The sequence below is a fragment of the Rhinopithecus roxellana genome, chromosome 20 (assembly GCF_007565055.1).
Source record: "Rhinopithecus roxellana isolate Shanxi Qingling chromosome 20, ASM756505v1, whole genome shotgun sequence".
Classification (NCBI taxonomy): domain Eukaryota; kingdom Metazoa; phylum Chordata; class Mammalia; order Primates; family Cercopithecidae; genus Rhinopithecus; species Rhinopithecus roxellana.
The window spans coordinates 78,285,884-78,306,870 of record NC_044568.1 but is presented as its reverse complement, the minus strand read 5'-3'; the positions used below and the strand labels follow the sequence as shown (position 1 = coordinate 78,306,870).

The 20,987-nt window shown below is 49.2% G+C and overlaps 1 protein-coding gene across 10 annotated transcripts in view; it reads right to left on the bottom strand.

Annotated features, from left to right (window-relative positions):
• Positions 1-20,987, bottom strand: part of CIITA (class II major histocompatibility complex transactivator) — a 60,611-nt gene that overhangs the window by 36,189 nt on the left and 3,435 nt on the right. For 2 of the 10 annotated variants that reach the window (XM_030925083.1, XM_030925084.1), the window contains exons 1-2: positions 12,719-12,912; positions 11,263-11,460 (exon numbers count right to left, since the gene is read on the bottom strand). The exons of 4 other annotated variants lie outside the window; for them this stretch is intronic. In XM_030925083.1, the coding sequence (XP_030780943.1) occupies positions 11,263-11,314 (52 nt within the window). In that variant the 5' untranslated portion in view covers positions 11,315-11,460; positions 12,719-12,912. Of the gene's footprint in view, positions 1-10,192; positions 10,408-10,596; positions 10,713-11,262; positions 11,461-12,718; positions 12,913-20,987 lie in introns of those variants that run through there. 4 more of the 10 variants (XM_010370247.2, XM_010370248.2, XM_030925086.1 and 1 more) reach the window with 3 other exon arrangements.

Below are 20,987 nucleotides of genomic sequence, written 5' to 3'. Positions count from 1 at the left end.
TCCCTACACTTACCCATGAACTTCTCCTCCTGAGGAATAATGGGAAGACCTCTGAACTGTGTGCCTAGAGACCTGGTTTGAGTTTCTGCTCTGCCTTTGATCCTGAGTACATTACCTTAGCCCTCCGAGCCTCAGTTTCAATGAGTGTGGGAACCCCTTCCATGGAGTCTTTCTGAGATTCTGATTACTCATTGCCTGGCAGTCTTCTCCTTTTCCTTTCACCCAAGGCCCCCCACCTCAACACCAACCTGGTCCCCAACCTCATGACAAGCTGCTTCCGGGGGCCAGATGATGTTGAGAAGCCAGGGGCCTAGGAATGCCTATCTACCACGACCAGACCCCAAACAGCTTCTTTGTGGGCGTAATAGCTCAAATGAGTTCTCCTTTTGCTCAAGCACCCTGTAGTGCTCCCAGATAAACTCTAAGACTTAAACATCTCTCACTTTTCCCCTCTAAAGCTGTAAAACAATGATTTACTGAGCACCCCATAAGAAAGTCACCGAGCTTGCTCAAGCCTGTAATCCCAGCACTTTGGGAGGCCGAGGCGGGCGGATCACGAGGACAGGAGATCGAGACCATCCTGGCTAACACGGTGAAACCCCGTCTCTACTAAAAAAATACAAAAAACTAGCCGGGCAAGGTGGCGGGCGCCTGTAGTCCCAGCTACTCGGGAGGCTCAGGCAGGAGAATGGCGTGAACCCGGGAGGCGGAGTTTGCAGTGAGCTGAGATCTGGCCACTGCACTCCAGCCTGGGTGACAGAGCGAGACTCCTTCTCAAAAAAAAAAAAAAGAAAGTCACCAAGCTCAGTTCCTTACGGGCCCCAAAGAGGTTTGCCACACAGTCCCTGCCAAAGAGGCTTGCAATGTAGATCCAGATGATATTTTAGGAGAGAGACAAAACATAATAATAGCATAGTGGTTAAGGGTGCAGGCTCTGGGTTCAAATCTCAGTTCCACACTAGCTGTGTGACCTTGCAAACGTTACTCAGCCTCTCTGAGTCACAGAATTGACTGCGTTTTATCAGCACAGTGCTTACTTCACTGGGTTGTTGTGACTTGCCTAAAGTGACTTAGCCAGTAAGTGGTACTAAGATGTAAACTCCAAAAATAAAACAGCAAGGTGTCCTTTGATACTGTACAACTGGCAAAAGTTAGAAATCTGGGAAATGCCAAGTGTTGGTCACACAGGGTTTGTGGGAATGTAGATAGATGGAGCCGCTCTGGAGAACAACCTGGCATCATGTAGAATATCTAAGGATATGTAGATCCTACAACCTGGCAATTCCGCTCTTGGGTCCATACATTCTGAAGAAATTCTCCCACAACTCCCCAGGAGAACCTATCTGAGGATGGTTACTGCTGTGTTATATGTGTTGACAGAGGGTTGGAGGTTACCTAGGTGTCCATCACTGGGGGTGTGGACAGGTGAAAAGTAAACACTGAACTCCATAGAGAACAATGTCCATGATTAGAAGCAAAGACCAAATGCATCAGAAGCAAGGCAAGTAGATCTTAATAACATAGTAAGGAATGCAAAAGTAATAAACTGTGGCCGGGCGTGGTGGCTCACACCTGTAATTCCAGCACTTTGGGAGGCTGAGGTGGGTAGATCACTTGAGGTCAGGAGTTTGAGACCAGCCTGGCCAACACGGTGAAACCCCATCTCTACTAAAAATAGAAAAATCAGCCTGGGTGACAGAGTGAGACTTCATCTAAGAAAAAAAAAAAAAAAAAAAAGGCAAAATACGTTTTATAAGAGCACATATAAACAGAAGGATACACCTGAAATGCATTAGAATGGGCACCCAGTATGGGAAATAGGGACATTAATGAAGAGAAATCCCTCATGTGAACCAAGGATCTTAGTGTACTATGACCTGGGCTGGGCTGGGCACTTAATTGAAGGTTTAAAGGTCCAAGGGTTGAAAAGAAGGAGGCTTCTGGTTGGGCGCGGTGGCTCACACCTGTAATCCCAGCACTTTGGGAAGCTGAGGTTGGTGGATCACCTGAGGTCAGGAGTTCGAGACCAGCCTGTCCAACACGGTGAAACCCCGTCTCTACTAAAAATACACAAATTAGCCAGGTGTGGTGGCGGGTGCCTGTAGTCCCAGCTATTAGAGAGGCTGAGGCAGGAGAATCACTTGAACCTGGGAGGTGAAGGTTGCAGTGAACCGAGATCGAGCCACTGCACTCCAGCCTGGGCAACAAAGCGAAACTCTGTCTCAAAAAAAAAAAAAAAAGAAAAGAAAAGAAAAGAAGGAGGCTTCATGGGGTGGAGTCGATACCTCTGTGGCTCACCAACAGTAGGGCCTGCACAGAGCCTGGTACCTATAGATGCTCACAAAGAAACAAACCTCTGCTCTTGCCACCCCATAGGCTGTCTGGGGATGGCTTGATTTTTACCTAATAGCCCAGGGTCCTGCGGAAGAGAGAAGAACATACTGGACTTGGAGCAGGATGGGGGAGGAGCTGGAGGTAGAGGAAGAAGCCCCTCGCTCTCCAGCCTGCTGTTTGCAAACCAAGTGTAGGTATCCCAGGAGAATGAGACGGAGAGAGGACTTAAGAGAAATGACTGGTCTCCCTCAAGACTTTCACTTCCTGGAGTGGCACGAGGAGGTCACAACAGATGGAGAGGAAACTAAGGCATGTAGCAACACTGCAGCGCTCAGGGGCTTATGGGCCTGGAAACGGTTGCAGGTTCCGATCATTTGTCCTCAAGGCAGGGAGAGTGGAAGACGTGTGTGCAAGTGCGTACGTGTATATGTGTGTAACGGGGGCAGGAAGTCAGATGAGCTTCATCTCAGGAGAGGTCTGGAAATATTGCTATTGGTTGGCTCTAAATCCCCTCTCTGACCTGCAGGCTCCTCAGCTGTGCAACAGGGGCTTGGTTGCAAAATCAAAAGTTGAATCCGGTCGATAGGCCTACTTGTTTCGTTTCCCAAGCCAAAATAACTGTGTGTGTGTGTGTGTGTGTGTGTGTGTGTGTGTGTGTGTGTGTATTACCATCACAATGTCTCTATATAGAGTACACACAATTGTTACCAGAGGCCCCACTACTCACTATTGCCTTCTGCCTGTACACATTTCACATCATTATGGCCCCTTTGGCATTTGGATTTGCCACCCTTCGCAGGTCCTTTCTAGCTCTGACCTGCTGGAAAGATAATGGCTTGGGAGGGATGGGTGACTGGGGCAGGGAGAAGCAGGATTCAATTCTGTCCTGTCCTGCAATGGAATTGAGGTGCACAGTAGGGTCTTTTTCTACAGAGGGTCTTGGAGGCGACTGGCCCTGGGTACCCAAACAGGCAGTTCCACACAGAGAAGCAGGAAGCACTAAAGTTGCAGCATCTGGGGTGTTGGGTGCACTTTCCCAGCTCTGCTGGCAGCTCAGATGGAAAGGTGATTAAGAGGTAAGCTGTCTGAGATCACACCTATAATTCCAGCACTTTGGGAGGCAGAGGAGGGAGGAAGACTTGAGGCCAGGAGTTTGAGACCAGCCTGGGCAACATAGTGAAACCCCATCTCTTCAGAAATAAAAGATACAAAAATTAACTGGATATGGTGCAGTGCCCTTGTAGTCTCGGCTACTTGGGAGGCTGAGGCAGGACGATGGCTTGAGCTCAAGAGCTTGAGGCTGCAGTGAGCAATGATTGTACCACTGCACTCCAACCTGGGCAAGAGAGTGAGACCTTGTCTCATAAACGAACGGATGAATGAATGAATGAATGGTAAGCTCTCTGGGAACTGCGGGATGCAAAGAGCTGCTCCCCGCTGACACCTGCCTGCTGCTCCTTTTTGCCATCCCGATTCCAGTGCCCTTGGATGGATTTCCATTACAGCTCCCTGCCCTTTTGGGTTTGAACCAACCAGCATCTGGCAAACAAAGTAACTTCAGAGCAGGAAAGCTGAAAACAAAGCAAAACTGGCTCCAATCCCTAGCCAAAGGGCTTCTCAGCAGTTGGAGGCAGTTTAAAGAAAGAAGGACCCAATCGGTCATGGAAACGGCAGTGTTTGCAATAGCCTGGTGGCATGGAATTGACCCAGGGAGTCATGAGACCTGAGATACGGGCACTGCTCTGCTTCTGAGAGGCTGTGTGACTTTGGGCAAGCCCATTCCCCTCTCTGGTCCCCAGGGCCCTCATCTGTTAAATAAGAGGGTCACACAAGAGCAGTGGTTTTCAGATGAAATTTTACATGGATCCTAAATTCCTGAACAGGTAAAGAGAGCGCTGTGGTTAAATAGGATCGCCAGAGGCTCCACTACTCCCTATTGCCTTCTGCCGGGACACATTTCACATCATTATGGCCTTTTTGGTTCTTGGGTTTGACACTGTGGCTTAGAGGCCCTTTTCAGGTCCCTTCTAGCTCTGACTTCTGGAAAGATGATGACTTGGAAGGGATGGGTGATTGGGGCAAGGAGAGGCAGGATTCAATTCTGTCCTTGAAACCTCTCTTGCCTAAAATAAGCTATACAGAGTACAGTTTAAAAACACAACTCAGCCTGGGCGTGGTGGCTCAAGCCTGTAATCCTAGGACTTTGGGAGGCTGAGGTGGATGCATCAGATCACTTGAGCCCAGGAGTCCGAGAGCAGCATGGTCATCATGGCAAAACCCCATCTCAATACAAAAAAACTAGCCGGGCGACGTGGCGGCGCCTGTAGTCCCAGCTACTCGGGAGGCTGAGACAGGAGAATGGCGTGAACCCGGGAGGTGGAGCTTGCAGTGAGCTGAGATCCGGCCATAGCACTCCAGCCTGGGTGACAGAGCGAGACTCCGTCTCAAAAAAAAAAAAAAAAACAAAACAAAACAAACAAACAAAAAAAAACCCATCTCTACAAAAAATACAAAAATTATCTGGGCGTGGTGGTGTGCATCTGCAGTCCCAGCTACTCAGAAGGCTGAGATGGGAGGATCACTTGAGCCTGAGCGTCGAGGCTGCAGTGAGCCGTGATTGTGCCACTGCACTCCAGCCTCGGAGACAGAGTAAGACCCTGTCTCAAAAATAAATAAACACATGAAACTCATTTTAAAAAATAAAAACACAACTCCACCAAGTGAAAGAAGCCAATCTGAAGAGGCTACATACTGTATGACTCCAGCCATTTATCTGAAAAAGGCAAAATAATGAAGATAAAAAGGTTGGGGGTTGCCCAGGGGTATGGGGGAGAGAGGGAGGGATAAATAGACAAAGCACGGGATTTGTAGGGCAGTGAAACAAGTCCGTGTGATACTGTAGTGTCATATACATGACATCATATATCTGTCCAAACCCACAGAATCTACAACAAGAGTAAACCCTCATATAAACAAACCATGGACCTTGGGTAATAATGATGCATCAATGTGGGTTCATTGATTATAACAAATGTATCAGTCTAGTGCTGAATGTTCACCATGGGGGAGGCTATGCCTGTGTGGGGGCACAGGACGTAGATGAGGGGTGTGAAGGTCTAGCTTCTTTGCTGTCTCAGCTTGAGTGCTCCCTATGGGATTGGCTAAGACCTCTGTTGTGACTGCATTGCACCTCAACTCCTACTGCTTCCCAACCCTGCTTTCTTCCCTTTTCCTTTGGGTGTTCCCTCCTGTGACTGTCCGCAGTAAACCTCCTGTATGCAAATCTCCATCTCCTACTTGGCTTTCCAGGCAATCTGACCTGAGACAACTTACTTCTATTTTTCCTCCAAGGGGGCCTGCAAATCCTACAGAACCCCACAAAAGACACCACAGATGGCCCCTCTGAAAGTCCAGGAAAGCCACCTATCTTCTCTGGGTCCCCATTGAGGACCTTGACCTCATAGCAACTTGGAAAATCTTAAAACTCAAATAAGCCATCATCTCCAGCTTGTGCGTTTGCCAGTGAAGGGTAAAGTTATTGCGGGTGAGGGACTTGGTGGTTCCAGGATAAGAATGAAGATGAGCTGTATGAGCTGCAGCCAAGAGACCTTCAGTCCCTGTCCAGAATGCAGGGTTGGGATAAGAGTTCCCTTTCCCACTTGCCTGGTCTGTCCCAGCTCCAGATGGCCTCTCCTCTGCATGCCACTCCTAGCTGCAGTCAATGACCTGGAAAGGAGTCCAACAAGTTTTTCCTGGAAAGGAACCTGACCCTGGTGCTGGGGTAGGGGGTGGAGTGATGAGGATCTTGTGACTGCAGTTAGAAAAGCCAGGCCCCACACTCCAGTCCTGACCTATCCAGCTCACTTAACACAGTCCCCTCAGCACTCTGCTGGGTGCTGCAGACCCCAAGATGAACCATGAGCCAGTCTTGCTTGCTGGGATCTGAGTACGGAGTCCAGCCATTGGCAGGCTTGGCTGTGAATGAGAATTACCTGGGAAAGGTGTTAAAAACACAGCGTCCTGGGCCTCACCCCCAGTGGCTCTATTCAGGGAGTCTGCAGCTGGGCCCAGGAATCTGTATTTTCTTTCATTTTTTTTGAGACAGAGTTTCACTCTCATTGCCCAGGCTGGAGTACAATGGTATGATCTCGGCTCACCACAATCTCCACCTCCCAAGTTCAGGTGATTCTCCTGCCCCAGCCTCCTGAGTAGCTGGGATTACAGGCATGTGCCACCACGCCCGGCTAATTTTGTATTTTTAGGAGAGACAGGGTTTTGCCATGTTGCCCAGGCTGGTCTCGAACTCCTGACCTCAGGTGATCCGCTGGCCTCGGCCTCCCAAAGTGCTGGGATTATAGGTGTGAGCCACCGTGCCTGGCCTGGAATCTGTATTTTCAAAGATTTTTTTTATTAATTTATGTATTTTTTTTCTAAGAAAAGATCTTGCTCTGTTGCCCAGGATGGTCTCGAACTCCTGGTCTCAAGTCATCATCCTGCCTTGACCTCCCAAGGTGCTAGAATTACAAGCATGAGCCACTACACTGGGCCCCTTTCTTAATTCTTACATCTTTCCTTCCTGAAGTCTCTCAGCTGCCCTCTGCTGCCATGCCCTTGGTCTAGTAGTCACCAGACCCTCAGCCTAGATTTTACAGTAGCTTCCAGGTCTTTCCGCTCATGTGGTTTCCCAAACTGCAGGCATTCGTCTTCCATCTTTACAATTTTTTGGGTCATATTGACATATCACCTATTGTACAATTTACCTCAGTATTTTCCTTAAATTAACTTTTTAAAAAAACTTAAATAGACCAATTTTAAAAGACAGCTTTCTAGAGTTGAAAGCAGGGAGTCAGACAGATATTTGTCCACCCGTGTACCTAGCAACATTATTCACAATAGTTAAGAGGTAGGAACAACCCACCTGTCTATCAATCAACAAATGAATGGATGAACAAAATATGGGATGTCCACATATTAGAATACTATTCCGCCATAGAAAGGAATTACACGTGTCATGACAAGGATGAACCTGGAAGACATTATGCTAAGTGAAAGAAGCCAGGCACAAAAAGACAAATATTGTGTAATTCTATTTATAGGAGGTGGCCCAAAACATACAGACAGGAAGTTGGAGTTACCACGAACTGGGTGGAAGGAGCAGTGGGGAGTTATTGCTTATTGGGTAGAGTTTCAGTTTGGGAGGATGAAAAAGTTCTGGAGAAGGATGATAGTGGGGGTTGCACAACAGTTGGAAATATTTAATGCCACTGAATTGTACATTTGAAAGCGGTTAAAATGGTAAATTTTATGTTATATGTATTTTGCCATGATTTTACAAAAAGAAAACTTTTTTTTCCCACGTATAAATGGAGAAGCAAAACCAAACCAACAGTATCACTTGTGGTTGAAAAAGAAACAATGTTACTAAAATAATATCAACTTTTCTACCACTTTGTTAAAAAGAAATCTTAGCAAGCATTAGGGCACTTTCAAAGATCAGGGAAAATCAAGAGACTTTGTCCTTGATGCAAGAAGGATTGAAGGAATCTGAAAAATATCTATGTCCTTCCTATGAGAATCGGTGGTAACTAATGCCTCTTTCTGAACTGTCTTTTGATTGTGTGTGTCTTGGTCTTTGGAAACCTCCCATCTGCCTATGCTTTCCTCTCTGATTTTTTTTTTTTTTTTCTGAGACAGTCTTGCTCTGTTGCCCAGGCTGAAGTGCAGTAGTACAGTCTCTGCTCTCAGGTAACCTCCACCTCTCAGGTAACCTCCGCCTCTCGGGTTCAAGCGATTCTCATGCCTCAGCCTCCCAAGTAGTAGAGATTACAGGCGTGCACCACCCTGCCTGGCTAAAACACAAAAAGGCGTTTTAGTAGAGATGGGGTTTCTCTATGTTGCCCATGCTGGTCTTGAACTCCTGGCCTCAAGCAATCCACCCGCCTCGGCCTCCCAAAGTTCTGGGATTACAGGTGTGAGCCACTGCACCCGGCCCCTCTCTGATCTTTCTAAACAATTCCTTTAGAATCTATAATAATTATTCCCAATGCATGAATATTCTTTGGTGGTTTTCCAAAGTGCTTTATCTGTGCACATCAGACATCATCAAGCAAGCTCTCATGTTTTATCCATTTTACAGATGAACCTCAGAGAGGGGAAGTCACTTGTCAGGGTGACTCAAGGCGAATCAAGGCTAAGTCCAGAAGCTTCCTACCTCCCTCCAGCCACTTCCCTGATTGCCCTTGAGTGTCCTTGATTAATTTTCTGATTCTGCTCTTCTCAGGGTATCTGAGGCTGGGTCTTAGGACATGAAACCAAGCCATCAGACAGACTGGGTGTCAACAGGTTTCTCTCTGACTGCCTGGGACCCGCCCTGCATTTGTGGAGGTTCACATCTGCTTGCTGCACTGGACTGGGCTCTCAGTAGACCAAGGTTCAAATCCTGCCTCTGCAAACTGCTTGCTATGTGGTGTTAAGCAAAACAAAACAAAACAAAACACCTCCTGGGACTTCTTTTCTGATAGAGGGTTTGTAACAGGGAGAGAGTAAAGAGATGAGACCACATTAGCGCCTCCCAGTGTCTCCGCCCTGGGGACTTTTGCACCACAAGCGAACATTGGAGTCACCTGGGATAGATGGTTTAACCTGCACGGTCTCAGCCTCACCCCAGGCCTAGCCAACGGGGCCTGGGGGTGAGCCCAGGAACTTGCATCCTAAACAGGTTGACCATCCCAGGTGATGTTCATGTGTGGGAAGGCTGGGATTCCCAGCTCAGTCATCTCTGAAGACCCTGCCTCCAAACGTTCTGAGGTTGTTGGAGACCAGGTCATTACCTAAGGCAGCCCGGGGTTTGCAAGGTGATCATTTGTTAGAGTCAAGTTCCTCTGGCTCCTCTTTCTCCAAGAGGAAGAAGTACCAGTTTCCTTAACCTCACTCCGGAGAAGTATTTATTTATTTTTTCTTTGGAGTGGGGAGCAGAGACTGAAGACTTCCTGCCAAAGTTAGAAACTTCAGGCTGCGACTGGGGAGGGAGCCACGCCTTGAACTTCTAGGCTTTTGCTGTTTTTCCTGTGCCACCAGGGTGGAGAGGGGCTGTGGGACTCAGGAGGACCACGGCTTTTAAGAGTTCCAGACAAAGCTAAGCATGGTGGCTCCGATTCCTGCTTTCCTGGACCCTAAGAAGACCTAATTTCTCACTCCCACCCCGGCATTCGTATGCTGGCTTTCCGAGGCCCTTTAGCCTCTCTCCTTAGAGGGTGTGACTCAGGACCCCAAAGCGAGATACAGAAATGAGAGATCAAGAGATCGGTTCAGTCCGGGAGACCCCTCCTCCACCCCTCCCAACAACACACACCTTCGCCAAGATGTTCAACGAGAGTTGAGGACTTCTCTCATCCTCAGGTTAAAGGTTTGGCTCCCTGCTGCCTCCCTGCACAGGGGCCCCCGCCTGGAAAGCCCAATACCCAAAATTCCAGAGTTAGAGCAGGAATATGACCCAACAGAGAAAGCGAAGCTCAGAGAAGGGCTGCCCTGGTCCAAGGTCTGGCGTACAAGAAGGGCGCGTGTTTCCCTCTGCGCGCAGGTGCGCACCTCTGCAGGATCCCGGGCGCACGGAGTCGGCCAAGGGTGGCCTGGGACGTGTGTCTGCTGCGCGCTCCCCGTCTGCGCTCCAGCTTCTCTGCAGAAGCTGCCGCCAGGCTTTCCTGCCACCCGCCCACGGCCCTGGAGCTCTGGGCACAGCAAGCCAAGCCCCGGGTTCCCAGCTCCCGGTCCCGCGCAGAGTCGTTCCAGGGATGCGGGAAACGAGGTGTTTCCCAGGTCTACATTCTGCACATTCCATCCCCATTCCTCCCAGACTTACTGTGTAACCTTGAGCTAGTAGCTATCAGTCTCGGAGCCTCGATTCTCAGCCCGACCTTAGCGGCTGCAGAGGAGACTTTGGTCAGCTATTGCTGTTCCCCAGGCTCCCGCACCCGCTGCTGGTGGCCTCTCCCTCCCGCCAGCTCTGGGGCCGCCGCGAGTCTGTGGCAGCTCGCTGCTGGTGGCCTCTCCCTCCCGCCAGCTCTGGGGCCGCGGCGAGTCTGTGGCAGCTCGTCTCCTTATCATCTTACCTCCCCGCCTCCCCGCAGTTCTTTTCCCTTTCACTTTCTTTCTCCATCACTAGACGCTGGCCAGGCTGTGGAGCAACCAGGCACCTACTGTGGCCACCACGTGCTTTATCAGAAGTGGCATCCCAACTGCCTGGGCCCTTCAAGAGGTCCCTACCTCCAGTCGGCTCCTCACAGTGGCCAGCTCCACTTCGGGGAAAGTCCCAGGCCCAGAGCCGGGAGCCAGGAGCTAGGGAGCCACTTGGGCAAGTGATCTGCAACCATGACTTGCAGAGAGCTCGTCCCCACCCCTGGGTGGCTCTCTGTTTCTCTCCAAGTCAGTCCAACCGTGAAAGTGGCAAACCACCTCCCAGGGCACATGGAGGAGTGAACTGAGCTATTCACTCCTCTGATGCTGGCCCTAGGGAGGAAGACAAAATCTCTCAGGGCCTTCCATGGATGGAAAACCTGTGTCCCCATGACCACACCCCCAGCGGTGGCAAGAGTCCTGCCCTTCATTTTCAGAGGTCTTGGATTCCTGCTGGGTCCTCCAGGGCATGAGACCGTGAGGTGGTCACTTTCCCTTTTCAGGCCTGTATTTCCTCATCTGGAATTGAGGGAGGGGGCAAAGTCACCTCTGACTTCTCCCCTTCAAACACTTTCCCCTAGCGACTTACAGCTGCACCCAGCAACACCGGCAGACGTGTCATCAGTCTCTGGGTTCAGAGCAAACCATACATTTCAGGGGAGTCTGAGAAAAGGGGTACCTTTTCTCTGTTTCTCTGGAATGGCAGGACCAGCTGAGACCGCACTCTAAATTAAGATGCTTTCCCGGCCCTTTTACCTTGGGGCTCTAACAGGTAGGACCCAGCAGGGTGTGGAGCCAGGCAACGCATGGTGTAGGAATCTCAGCCAGGCAGTAGCTCCTGGAGTCTGGCAGCCCCTCCTCGTGCCCTCAGCTTCCCCAAAGATGCCTTCGGATGCCCAGCTCAGAAGCACACAGCCTCATCACTAGCCAGTCAGTAGTCGGGAGCCCACCAAGCTAAGCCAACATGCAAAGAAACAAGTGAGGGACCGTCAAAAAACTCTCCCTGCAAGGTGGCTCCAAGCCGTCAGATTTCTGTTTCTGAACACCCTCTAATTTTCCCACACTCCCTTAAACAAACTCCTTTAACCATCCAACGACAGCAATGCCAATAAAATTGAGCTCCTATGATGATATTCAGTTCCTACAAACTACTGGGCAGTGTGCTAGGTCCCTCGTCATTACCCTATCATACGGGCTTTCCCACAGGTCCATTTTACACTTCAGGAAAAGTGACTCAGAGAATATAAACAACTTCTTCAGGGGCACACCCTTCCCAGCCAATGGTGGAGCTGCCATGCTGCCTTCAGAGCCAGTGCTAGGCGTCTGCGCTGTGTTCTTCCCACCATCTGTCCCCTTGTCCCCTGCCCGTTTTCTAACAACACCGTTTTAAAACTGGGGGAATGGGCCGGGCGCGGTGGCTCAAGCCTGTAGTCCCAGCACTTTGGGAGGCCGAGACGGGCGGATCACAAGGTCAGGAGATTGAGACCATCCTGGCTAACACGGTGAAACCCCGTCTCTACTAAAAATACAAAAAACTAGCCGGGTGAGGTGGCGGGCACCTGTAGTCCCAGCTACTTGGGAGGCTGAGGCAGGAGAATGGCATGAACCTGGGAGGCAGAGATTGCAGTGAGCTGAGATCTGGCCACCGCACTCTAGCCTGGGCGACAGAGCAAGACTCCGTCTCAGAAAAAAAAAAAACAAAAAAACAAAAAAACAAAAAAAAAAACTGGGGGAATGGCAGCATCCACCAGCTCTCACCAGCTGCCAAGGGCTCAACAGCTACACCTCAAGGCTGACTCCAATTTTGGTTTCCCTGCTTCTCTGGGGATGGAGTAGAGTCTGGCAGAGGTCCCGTCTTGCAGAAGCACTGCTCAGTATTTACCCAAAAGAATGAGAAAGGATCTTGCTGTGGGCAGAGCCAGGGCAGCATGCTGAGAGTTAATGACACACTGCCTGAAAGTCTGACTTCTAGAACCTTTCGGTGCTGATACAGGATTCACAGTCCAGACACCTGGCTGACCTGAAGTTTCCCTCCAGTGGAAGAAAACAGACAAGTCTTTCACATCTTCCAATGGCGTGCCCCAGCAGGACACAGACTCATGTTCTCATCCTCATCCCCGCCCCCAATTCGGAATGGTTTCTCTGTTTATCTGGAATGGCAGGACCAGCTGAGTCCGTACTCTAAATTAAGATGTTTTCCCAGCCCTTTTACCTTGGGGCTCTGACAGGTAGGACCCAGCCGGGTGTGGAGCCAGGCAACGCATGGTGTAGGAATTCCAGCCAGGCAGCAGCTCCTGGAGTCTGGCAGCCCCTCCTCGTGCCCTCAGCTTCCCCAAAGATGCCTTCGGATGCCCAGCTCAGAGGCACACAGCCTCATCACTAGCCTCATCACTAGCCAGTCACCAGTTGGGAGCCCGCCAAGCTAAGCCAACATGCAAAGAAACAAGTGAGGGACCGTCAAAAAACTCTCCCTGCAAGGTGGCCCCAAGCAGTCAGATTTCTGTTTCTGAACACCCTCTAATTTTCCCACGCTCCCTTAAGCCCTCCCCACGCCTCTGAAATTAATTTCAATTCCTTATTGTGGATTGCATTTGGTGAAGACAGAAAGTCGCACAGAAAGTCTGTTGGGGGAATCTTCAACACTCTGACATTCAGAAGTGATCACAATGGAACCACGCTGGTGCCAGCTGCCAATATCTGCCATCCTCTGCAGGATGGGGCCAGTATCATAGCTGCCCCAAATGCCTCAAGACAAACTGAGAGCCTCTGTTAGGGACTTCTTAGATGCCGTTTCCTCTCTACCATGCCCACCCCCACACGAAATTGCCCTGAATTTCCCTGGAGATCATAAGTGGCCCACCTGTCATTTTCATCCCTAGATATTGGACTAAAACATAAATTATACCTAAAAGAGTGTTGACCCAAATATAGTACCCTTGTAACCAGATGGTTTGGGATGACCCACCGATGTGATGCTAAATAATACTGACTCCCACAGGGAGAAAGTTAGTGTCTTTTCCATTCTCTGCCCATCCTCCTGATGGCATCAAGGAGGATGTCTCAGTTTGGTACTAACACGTCTTTAACACCCTCTTCTAATGTATGATCACTTCATTTTATAGAAAGCAGCTCTCTAGCCTCAGAGCCTTCTACAGTCAACAGTATCTTGCTAGAATCTAACATCACTCTGCTTTCTTGTTTAATGGTTACCTCCTGTTTTTGCCATTTTTTTCCTTTATAATGGAATGTAAAGTTTTATTTGAAAATAAAGTAGATGCCTGGGCCAGGTGGCTCATACCTGTAATTCCAACATTTTGGGAGGCCAAAGCAGGAGGATTGCTTGAAGCCAGGAGTTGGAGGCCAGCCTGGGCAACAGAGTGAGACCCTGTGTCTACAAATTATCATTATTATTATTATTATTATTATTTTTTAGACAGAGTTTCACTCTTGTTGCCAGGCTGGAGTCCAATGGCATGATCTTGGCTCACTGCAACCTCTGCCTCCCGGGTTCAGGTGATTCTCCTGCCTCAACCTCCTGATTAGCTGGGATTACAGGCACTCGCCACTATATCCAGCTAACTTTTCCACAAATATTTTTTTAAAAAATTAGCCAGGTATGATGGTGCACACCTGTAGTCCCAGCTACTCTGGAGGCTGAGGTGGGAGGATCGAGTGTGCCCAGGAGTTCGAGGCTGCAGTGAGCTATGATCATGCCACACACTCCAGCCTGGGCAACAGAATGAGATCCTGTCTCTCTTAAAGAAAAGAAAAGAAAGGTGAATAAAAAAGGTGAGTGGTTAAAAAAATACCCTGTCATAAATAATAGTAAGGTGTTATGCAGAAAACACAAAAATGAGGAAGGTGGTACTGAAATGAAGGTTTGGAAGCAAAGACTAGCGTGCCTCATGCATTTTTGCTGAAAGAGCACTGCACGGGGAACTTACTAGCAGGTGTGTGACCTTGGCCTCTTTACTTCCTCTCTGTGGTCCTCAGTTTCCCCACGTGTGAAATGAGGATGATGCCCTTCTTTGTAAGGTGATTACTTTGAAGGCTTCACTGTTTTCAGAAGCCCTGGGGTGAGGAAGGGGGTGGAAATTGCTGGATAAATAAGAAGTGCTAAGAGTCAATTTGAAACAGCCTTGCTTGGTGGGGCTAACAAACGGACATGGTGAATGTCAGAAATTCTAAGAAGGGCCAGGCGCAGTGGCTCATGCCTGTAATCCACTTTGGGAGGCTGAGGCGGGCAGATCATTTGAGGTCAGGAGTTCAAGACCAGCCTGGCCAACATGGCAAAACCCTGTCTCTAGTAAAAGTACAAAAATTAGCCTGGGCGTGATGGTGCGTGTGCTACTCGGGAGACTGAAGGACGAGAATCACATGAACCCAGGAGGCGGAGGTTGCAGTGAGCTTAGATTGTGCCACTGCACTCAAGCCTGGGTGACAGAGAAAGACTCAGTTTCAAAAAAGAAAGGAAGGAAGGAAGGAAGGAAGGAAGGAAGGAAGGAAGGAAGGAAGGAAGGAAGGAAGGAAGGAAGGAAGGAAGGAAGGAAGGAGAGAGAGAGAAAGAAAGAGAGAAAGAAAGAAATTCTAAGAAGTCCCATTATCGTATGACCTGGTGCCACGGGAGAGGCACCTCTGACTGCTCAGCCATCTTGAGGTCCCATATGGGGGTCCCTTTCTGTTCTCAGAGACAGCTGGCTCTGATGTCCCCCCATCCCGCCCTCAGACCGATGACCAGGGCAGCTTTGAAACTTAGAATGGGCCAGCCACGACTACCAACGCTCACCTGGATGACTGCAGCTGCCTGGTATATCTTCCCTGTACCAGAGGTTCATTTAGTACCACCTTCCTCATCGACATCTTCCTTGACTCCTCCAGACCCAGGTCTTTTCCACCTGAACCTGACGATGCCTGTGTCAGTGTAGGTCTCTGAGCAGAGCAAGTGACACCCGTCAACCCATGTGTTTGGCTGATGGCAGAGGATGCACTTTGGCACCCGGAGGCACCACGGTAGAGAGGCTAGAGATGAGTAGCAGTGGTACCCAGCCAGGAGCTGAGCTGAATTTCAGCAGAGGCAGATGAGGGTTCGGGGATAGAGAGGGAGCGGGCAGGATGGCTCAGAGGTAGAATGACAACCTCTGGCACTGAGTGAATGGGGGTAAAGAGCAGGAGGAGGAGTGAAGCCCACCGCAGGCTTCTTCTCTGTTGAAACACCTGCCTCCTTGCTGCTGCCTCTTAAAGACTCCTGCAGGCTGGACGCGGCGATTCACACCTGTAATCTCAGCACTTTAGGAGACTGAGGTGGATGGATCACTTGAGGTCAGGAATTCGAAACCAGCCTGGCCAACATGGTGAAACCCTGTCTCTACTAAAAATAGAAAAATTATCCAGGACTGGTGGTTCATGCCTGTAATCCCAGCTACTCAGGAGACCGTGGCAGGAGAATTGCTTGAACCCAGGAGGTGGAGGTTGCAGTGGGCCGAGATCACACCATTGCACTCCAGCCTGGGCAACAGAGTGAGACTCCATCTCAAACAACATCATCAACAACAAAAACAACAACAACAACAAACTCTTGCAGAGGTGATGAGGATTCCCCGAGCCCAGGTCTGCTTGGGACAAAGTCAGTTCTGTCCTGAGAGGAGACCCCTGTCAGGAGAGGTGCTGCTGAAGCCAGTCTTGCCCTAAGGATCTGAATTTATTTGTCTTGAGTCAGAATCTAGCATGGCAGCAACCACTAGAACCCATACTGGGGTCCCCTGCCAAGTCCCAGGGAGAGATGGGGAGAAACTTGGTCTTCCAAGTAAAGAACAGTGTTCTGGAAAAATTGCCGGTGCCTGCTGCAGTCTCCCAAAACAGATTCTGCTCAATCCTACCTTTGCACCTTTGTTCCCTGCAAGCCAAGGGAGAATGCTGGGAGCTTGCTCCCTTCCAGCGCTGCTCTCCTGCCTTCTCCCTTTTGGCCTATATTTTAGCCATCCTGCAAAGCTGGAGTTCCCAACTTCATTGCGCCTCCAGCTAACTATAATTTTTTCCTTTGCTGGGTTTTACAAAACTTGCTGCAACATTGTTTGGCAATAAAACTTCGACTTTCAAGTTCATAAGCATCATCCCTGCTACCTCTGATTAGATCATAAATCTGTTAATGCCTAGGGCCAGGTCTTTAATTTTCTATGCTCACCCCAATGCCTACACAGAACTGAGCATTTGAAAGACACATCATCGGGCTGGGTGCACACTGCACTTTGGGAGGCTAAGGCAGGCATGTCGCTTGAGCCCAGAAGTTTGAGACCAGCCATGCGCAACACAGCGAGACCTCATCTCTACAACAAATAAAATAATTAGCCTGGCAGAGTGGTGCATGCCTGTAGTCCCAGCTACTTGGGAGGCTGACATGGGAGGATGACTTGAGCCCAGAAGGTTGAGGCTGTAGCGAGCTTTGATTGCACCACTGTGCTCCAGCCTTGGCGACAGAGCAAGACCCTGTCTCAAAAAATAAAATAAAATAGGCTGGGCGCGGTGGCTAACGCCTGTAATCCCAGCACTTTGGGAGGCCGAGGTGGGCGGATCACGAGGTCAGGAGATCGAGACCATCCTGGCTAACACGGTGAAACCCCATCTCCACTAAAAATACAAAAAATTAGCCAGGCGTGGTGGTGGTTGCCTGTAGTCCCGGCTACTTTGGGAGGCTGAGGCAGGAGAATGGCATAAACCCGGGAGGCAGAGCTTGCAGTGAGCTGAGATCATGCCACTGCACTCCAGCCTGGGCAACAGAGCCAGACTCCCTCTCGAAAAAAATAAAAAATAAAAATAAAAATAATAAAATAAAAGACACACTATTCCAAGACCATCTGAAGGAATGAATGGAGTTTTAGATTTGAATGATCAAGGTAGCCTCCAGTTCCAAATGGATGAAGATTGCTCCCCTACTAGATTGAAAGTGCTTCTTCATCTCATGCTTTTTGGTGAAAGAGCACTGGATGGGGAGTCCACCAGAATTTCTAGCAGGTGCTAAATAAATGATTCAGGAGAAGGAAAGAAAGGAGGCAAGAAAGGGAGGAAAAGAGATCGGTGAACAGGGAGATAGGTGAGTAGAATACAACTGCTATGTATCCAAATTAGGGAGGAACATGGGAGAGCACATGAGAACCTGGACCTACTGATGGATTGTTGTATAGGGGGCTTAGTTGGTAGGAAGGCAGGGAAATACTTTGGCATGTAAATATATGGGAAATACATGGGTGATTAGGTAGCTAGAGAAATTGATTAACTGATAAGTAGACATGAGTAAATAAGTATGTAAGTATGTAGATAGTAGATATAAATAGATAAATTGAGAAGTAGATTACCATCGTAAGACAGGGCAAGAGGCTGGGCACAGTGGCTCATGCCTGTAATCCCAGCATTTTGGGAAACTGAGATGGGTGGATTGCTTGAGGTCAGGAGTTTCAGACCGGCCTGGCCAACATGATGAAACCCTGTCTCTACTAAAAATACAAAAATCAGCTGGACATGGTGGCAGGTGCCTGTGATCCTAGCTATTCGGGAGGCTGAGGCAGGAGAATTGCTTGAATCTGGGAGGCAGAGGTTACAATGAGCTAAGATCATGCCACTGCACTCCATCCTGGGCTACAAAGCAAGACTCTGTCCCCCAGCCAAAAATAAAATAAAAATAAAAATAAAAAAAAGACAAGGTGAGAATAATGATAATAACAATAATAAAAAGAAATAGATATGAGAAGGTAAGTAGACAGATCAGGAAAGTTGGAGGGCAGGCAGGTAGGTGCATGGGAAAGTAGACAGTAAGGAACACAGGTGAACTGTTCAAGGTCATAGCAACACAGAACAGAAACCGTCCCTGGTTGGAGAAGTGCCAGGCTTGGGGGCAAGCTGTGTTTGGAACAGTCTGGCCTGGGAAAACCCATGGGGAAATGCCAGCTTCCGGATGCAGGTGTGTCTCCTTCTGTGGTTCCTGAGGTAGAGGGCCAGAGAAGCAGTCCAAGGCGAAAGGCTTGAGTTAGTTCCTCACCAACACATCCCCCTCCCTGAGGCAAAGGAGGTTCCCAGGATCAGAACAGGAGCTGGTTCTCAGGAAAGGAAGCCCAGAAGGAGGGAGGGCACAGCCTCTATCCTCTCTGGTGTGTCACAGCTCTGGTTTCTCACATCCAAAGGATCAGATGGGGAAGGAAGCTAGAGGAAGGGAGCTTAGCGATTTGTGGAGTGTTCCTGCCTTTCCAATAAATCAATCAACTTCCTAGAGGGAGGCTTTGTTCTATTATACCTAGAACTGAGACCTCATGGGCGAAAATACCACACAATGAAAACAGAACAACAAAAACAACCAACAAAGTAGAGTCAAAGGAATCAATAAAATATAAGACCCTGGCAGGGGTGCCCTACAGCCTCTGAGAAAGTGTGCAAAATGGGGCCCTTCATGCTGCGCCTTCCATGGTCAAACCTAAGGCCAGCTGAGGCTGCCCCCACTTAGAGTCATCTTTCCACCATTCACGTTGGGCTTGTGGTTGCCTCAGACGCCAGCCTCGGGGCTGAGTCAGAACCAGCTTCCTCTTGCAGGAAATGCATGGGTCTTACACTGAATGATGTCCCTGAGCCCTTAGATCAGTGACTCCGAATGCTATTATCATCTCCACTTTATAGATGGGGAAACTGAGGTGGGGTGCCCAGGAAGTGCTCAGAGTCATACCTCTTGGAATTGGGAAGGCAGGACAGGCACTCAGGCTGTCTGAGGACATGGCCCATGTGCTAATTCAGTGCCTCAACCCAAGGACAGGGGCCACATTGATTCAGTTCTCAAATATGCACGGTACCCAAGCACTCAGCACTGCGTTTTGCACAGAGTAGGTGTCTAGATATTGTTTGGGGCCCCCAGTGAGACTGCAGTAATTATTTTTCTCCGTGCTTCAAACCCCTGCTTTATCTTCTTCATGTTCAATTCTCCTTGCTGTTATCCTCCTTATAGTGGTCTGATGTTTATACAGTGCGACCTAATGTCAAGCACTGCCTTGGAAGGTTTCTACCTACCATCTCATTTAACCCTCACTAGAGCCCTGGGAGATTCGTATCATTGCTCCCATCTCAGAGATGAAGAAACTGAGATTCCGAGTGGTCTAGTCATGTGGCCAAGGTCACATGGTGCGTAAAGAGCAGAGGATGGCCTCAGACCCAGAGCTGTCCAGCTGTCCAGCCTCCAGCCTGGTTCTTTTTCCATCATCACCCACCCTAGCTCCTCCTTCTTTGGCTTCTGACAGGTGTTGTCCCAATGTTGTCACCCACTGTTGACCAGGGACTGCCTGAATGTTTGCTTTAACTTCCTATTGAGGCACCTGAGTTCCTCCAGGGCAAGCACCTTGACTCTTGGGACTCACTGGAGCTTTCCTGGGGCTGGACGCACAGAGGTTGCTCTGTGTAGCATAGAGCGAAACCCCTAAGCTCCCATCTCCAGAACTGGGCTTTCTGCACAATTGCAACTAAGGCACTGCAATATCTGAAGGTGCCTTCTGAATCATCAATTTCACTTTGAAGATTGCCGACCTATTTGGGGTAGATTTACCGTAGCCCCTTGGGTTGTTTAGGAGAGGAAGCCAAAACAGTACTTTTTTTGCAGAAAGTACAGCAATTGGCCAGGACTCGTGAGACCCCATAGTCTCCCTCTTCAGAACATGACCAGAGGCAAATCACTTAACTTCTCTGTGCCTCAGTTTACTCGTTAGTAAAGGAGGAATAATAGTATTACATGAACTATCCATTCATCCATCCACCCACCCATCCACCCACTCATCCACTCAATAGTCAACAAATATATATTGCATACCTACCGTGTGCTCAGGCCCTGTGCTAGGTATTTGGGACATATTGTGATCAAAACATAGATCCATGTCCACGTGGAGTTTATTTTCCAGTGAGAGGGTCAAACAATAAACAACACACACACAATACAAAAGTAAGATATGGCCGGGCGCGGTGGCTCAAGCCTGTAATCCCAGCACTTTGGGAGGCCGAGACGGGCGGATCACGAAGTCAGGAGATCGAGACCATCCTGGCTAACACGGTGAAACCCCGTCTCTACTAAAAAATACAAAAACTAGCCGGGCGAGGTGGCGGGCGCCTGTAGTCCCAGCTACTCGGGAGGCTGAGGCAGGAGAATGGCGTAAACCTGGGAGGCGGAGCTTGCAGTGAGCTGAGATCCGGCCACTGCACTCCAGTCCGGGCGACAGAGCGAGACTCTGCCTCAAAAAAAAAATAAAATAAAATAAAAAAAAAATAAAAAAATAAAAATAAAAGTAAGATATACAGAAGGTGGGGGGGGGTGGGTGCCAGGCGCAGTGGCTCATGCCTGTAATCCCAGTACTTTGTGGGGTGGACAAATCACTTGAGGTCAGGAGTTCAAGACCAGCCTGGCCAACGTGGTGAAACACTGTCTCTAAAAATACAAAAATTAGCCTGGCGTAGTGGCTTACACC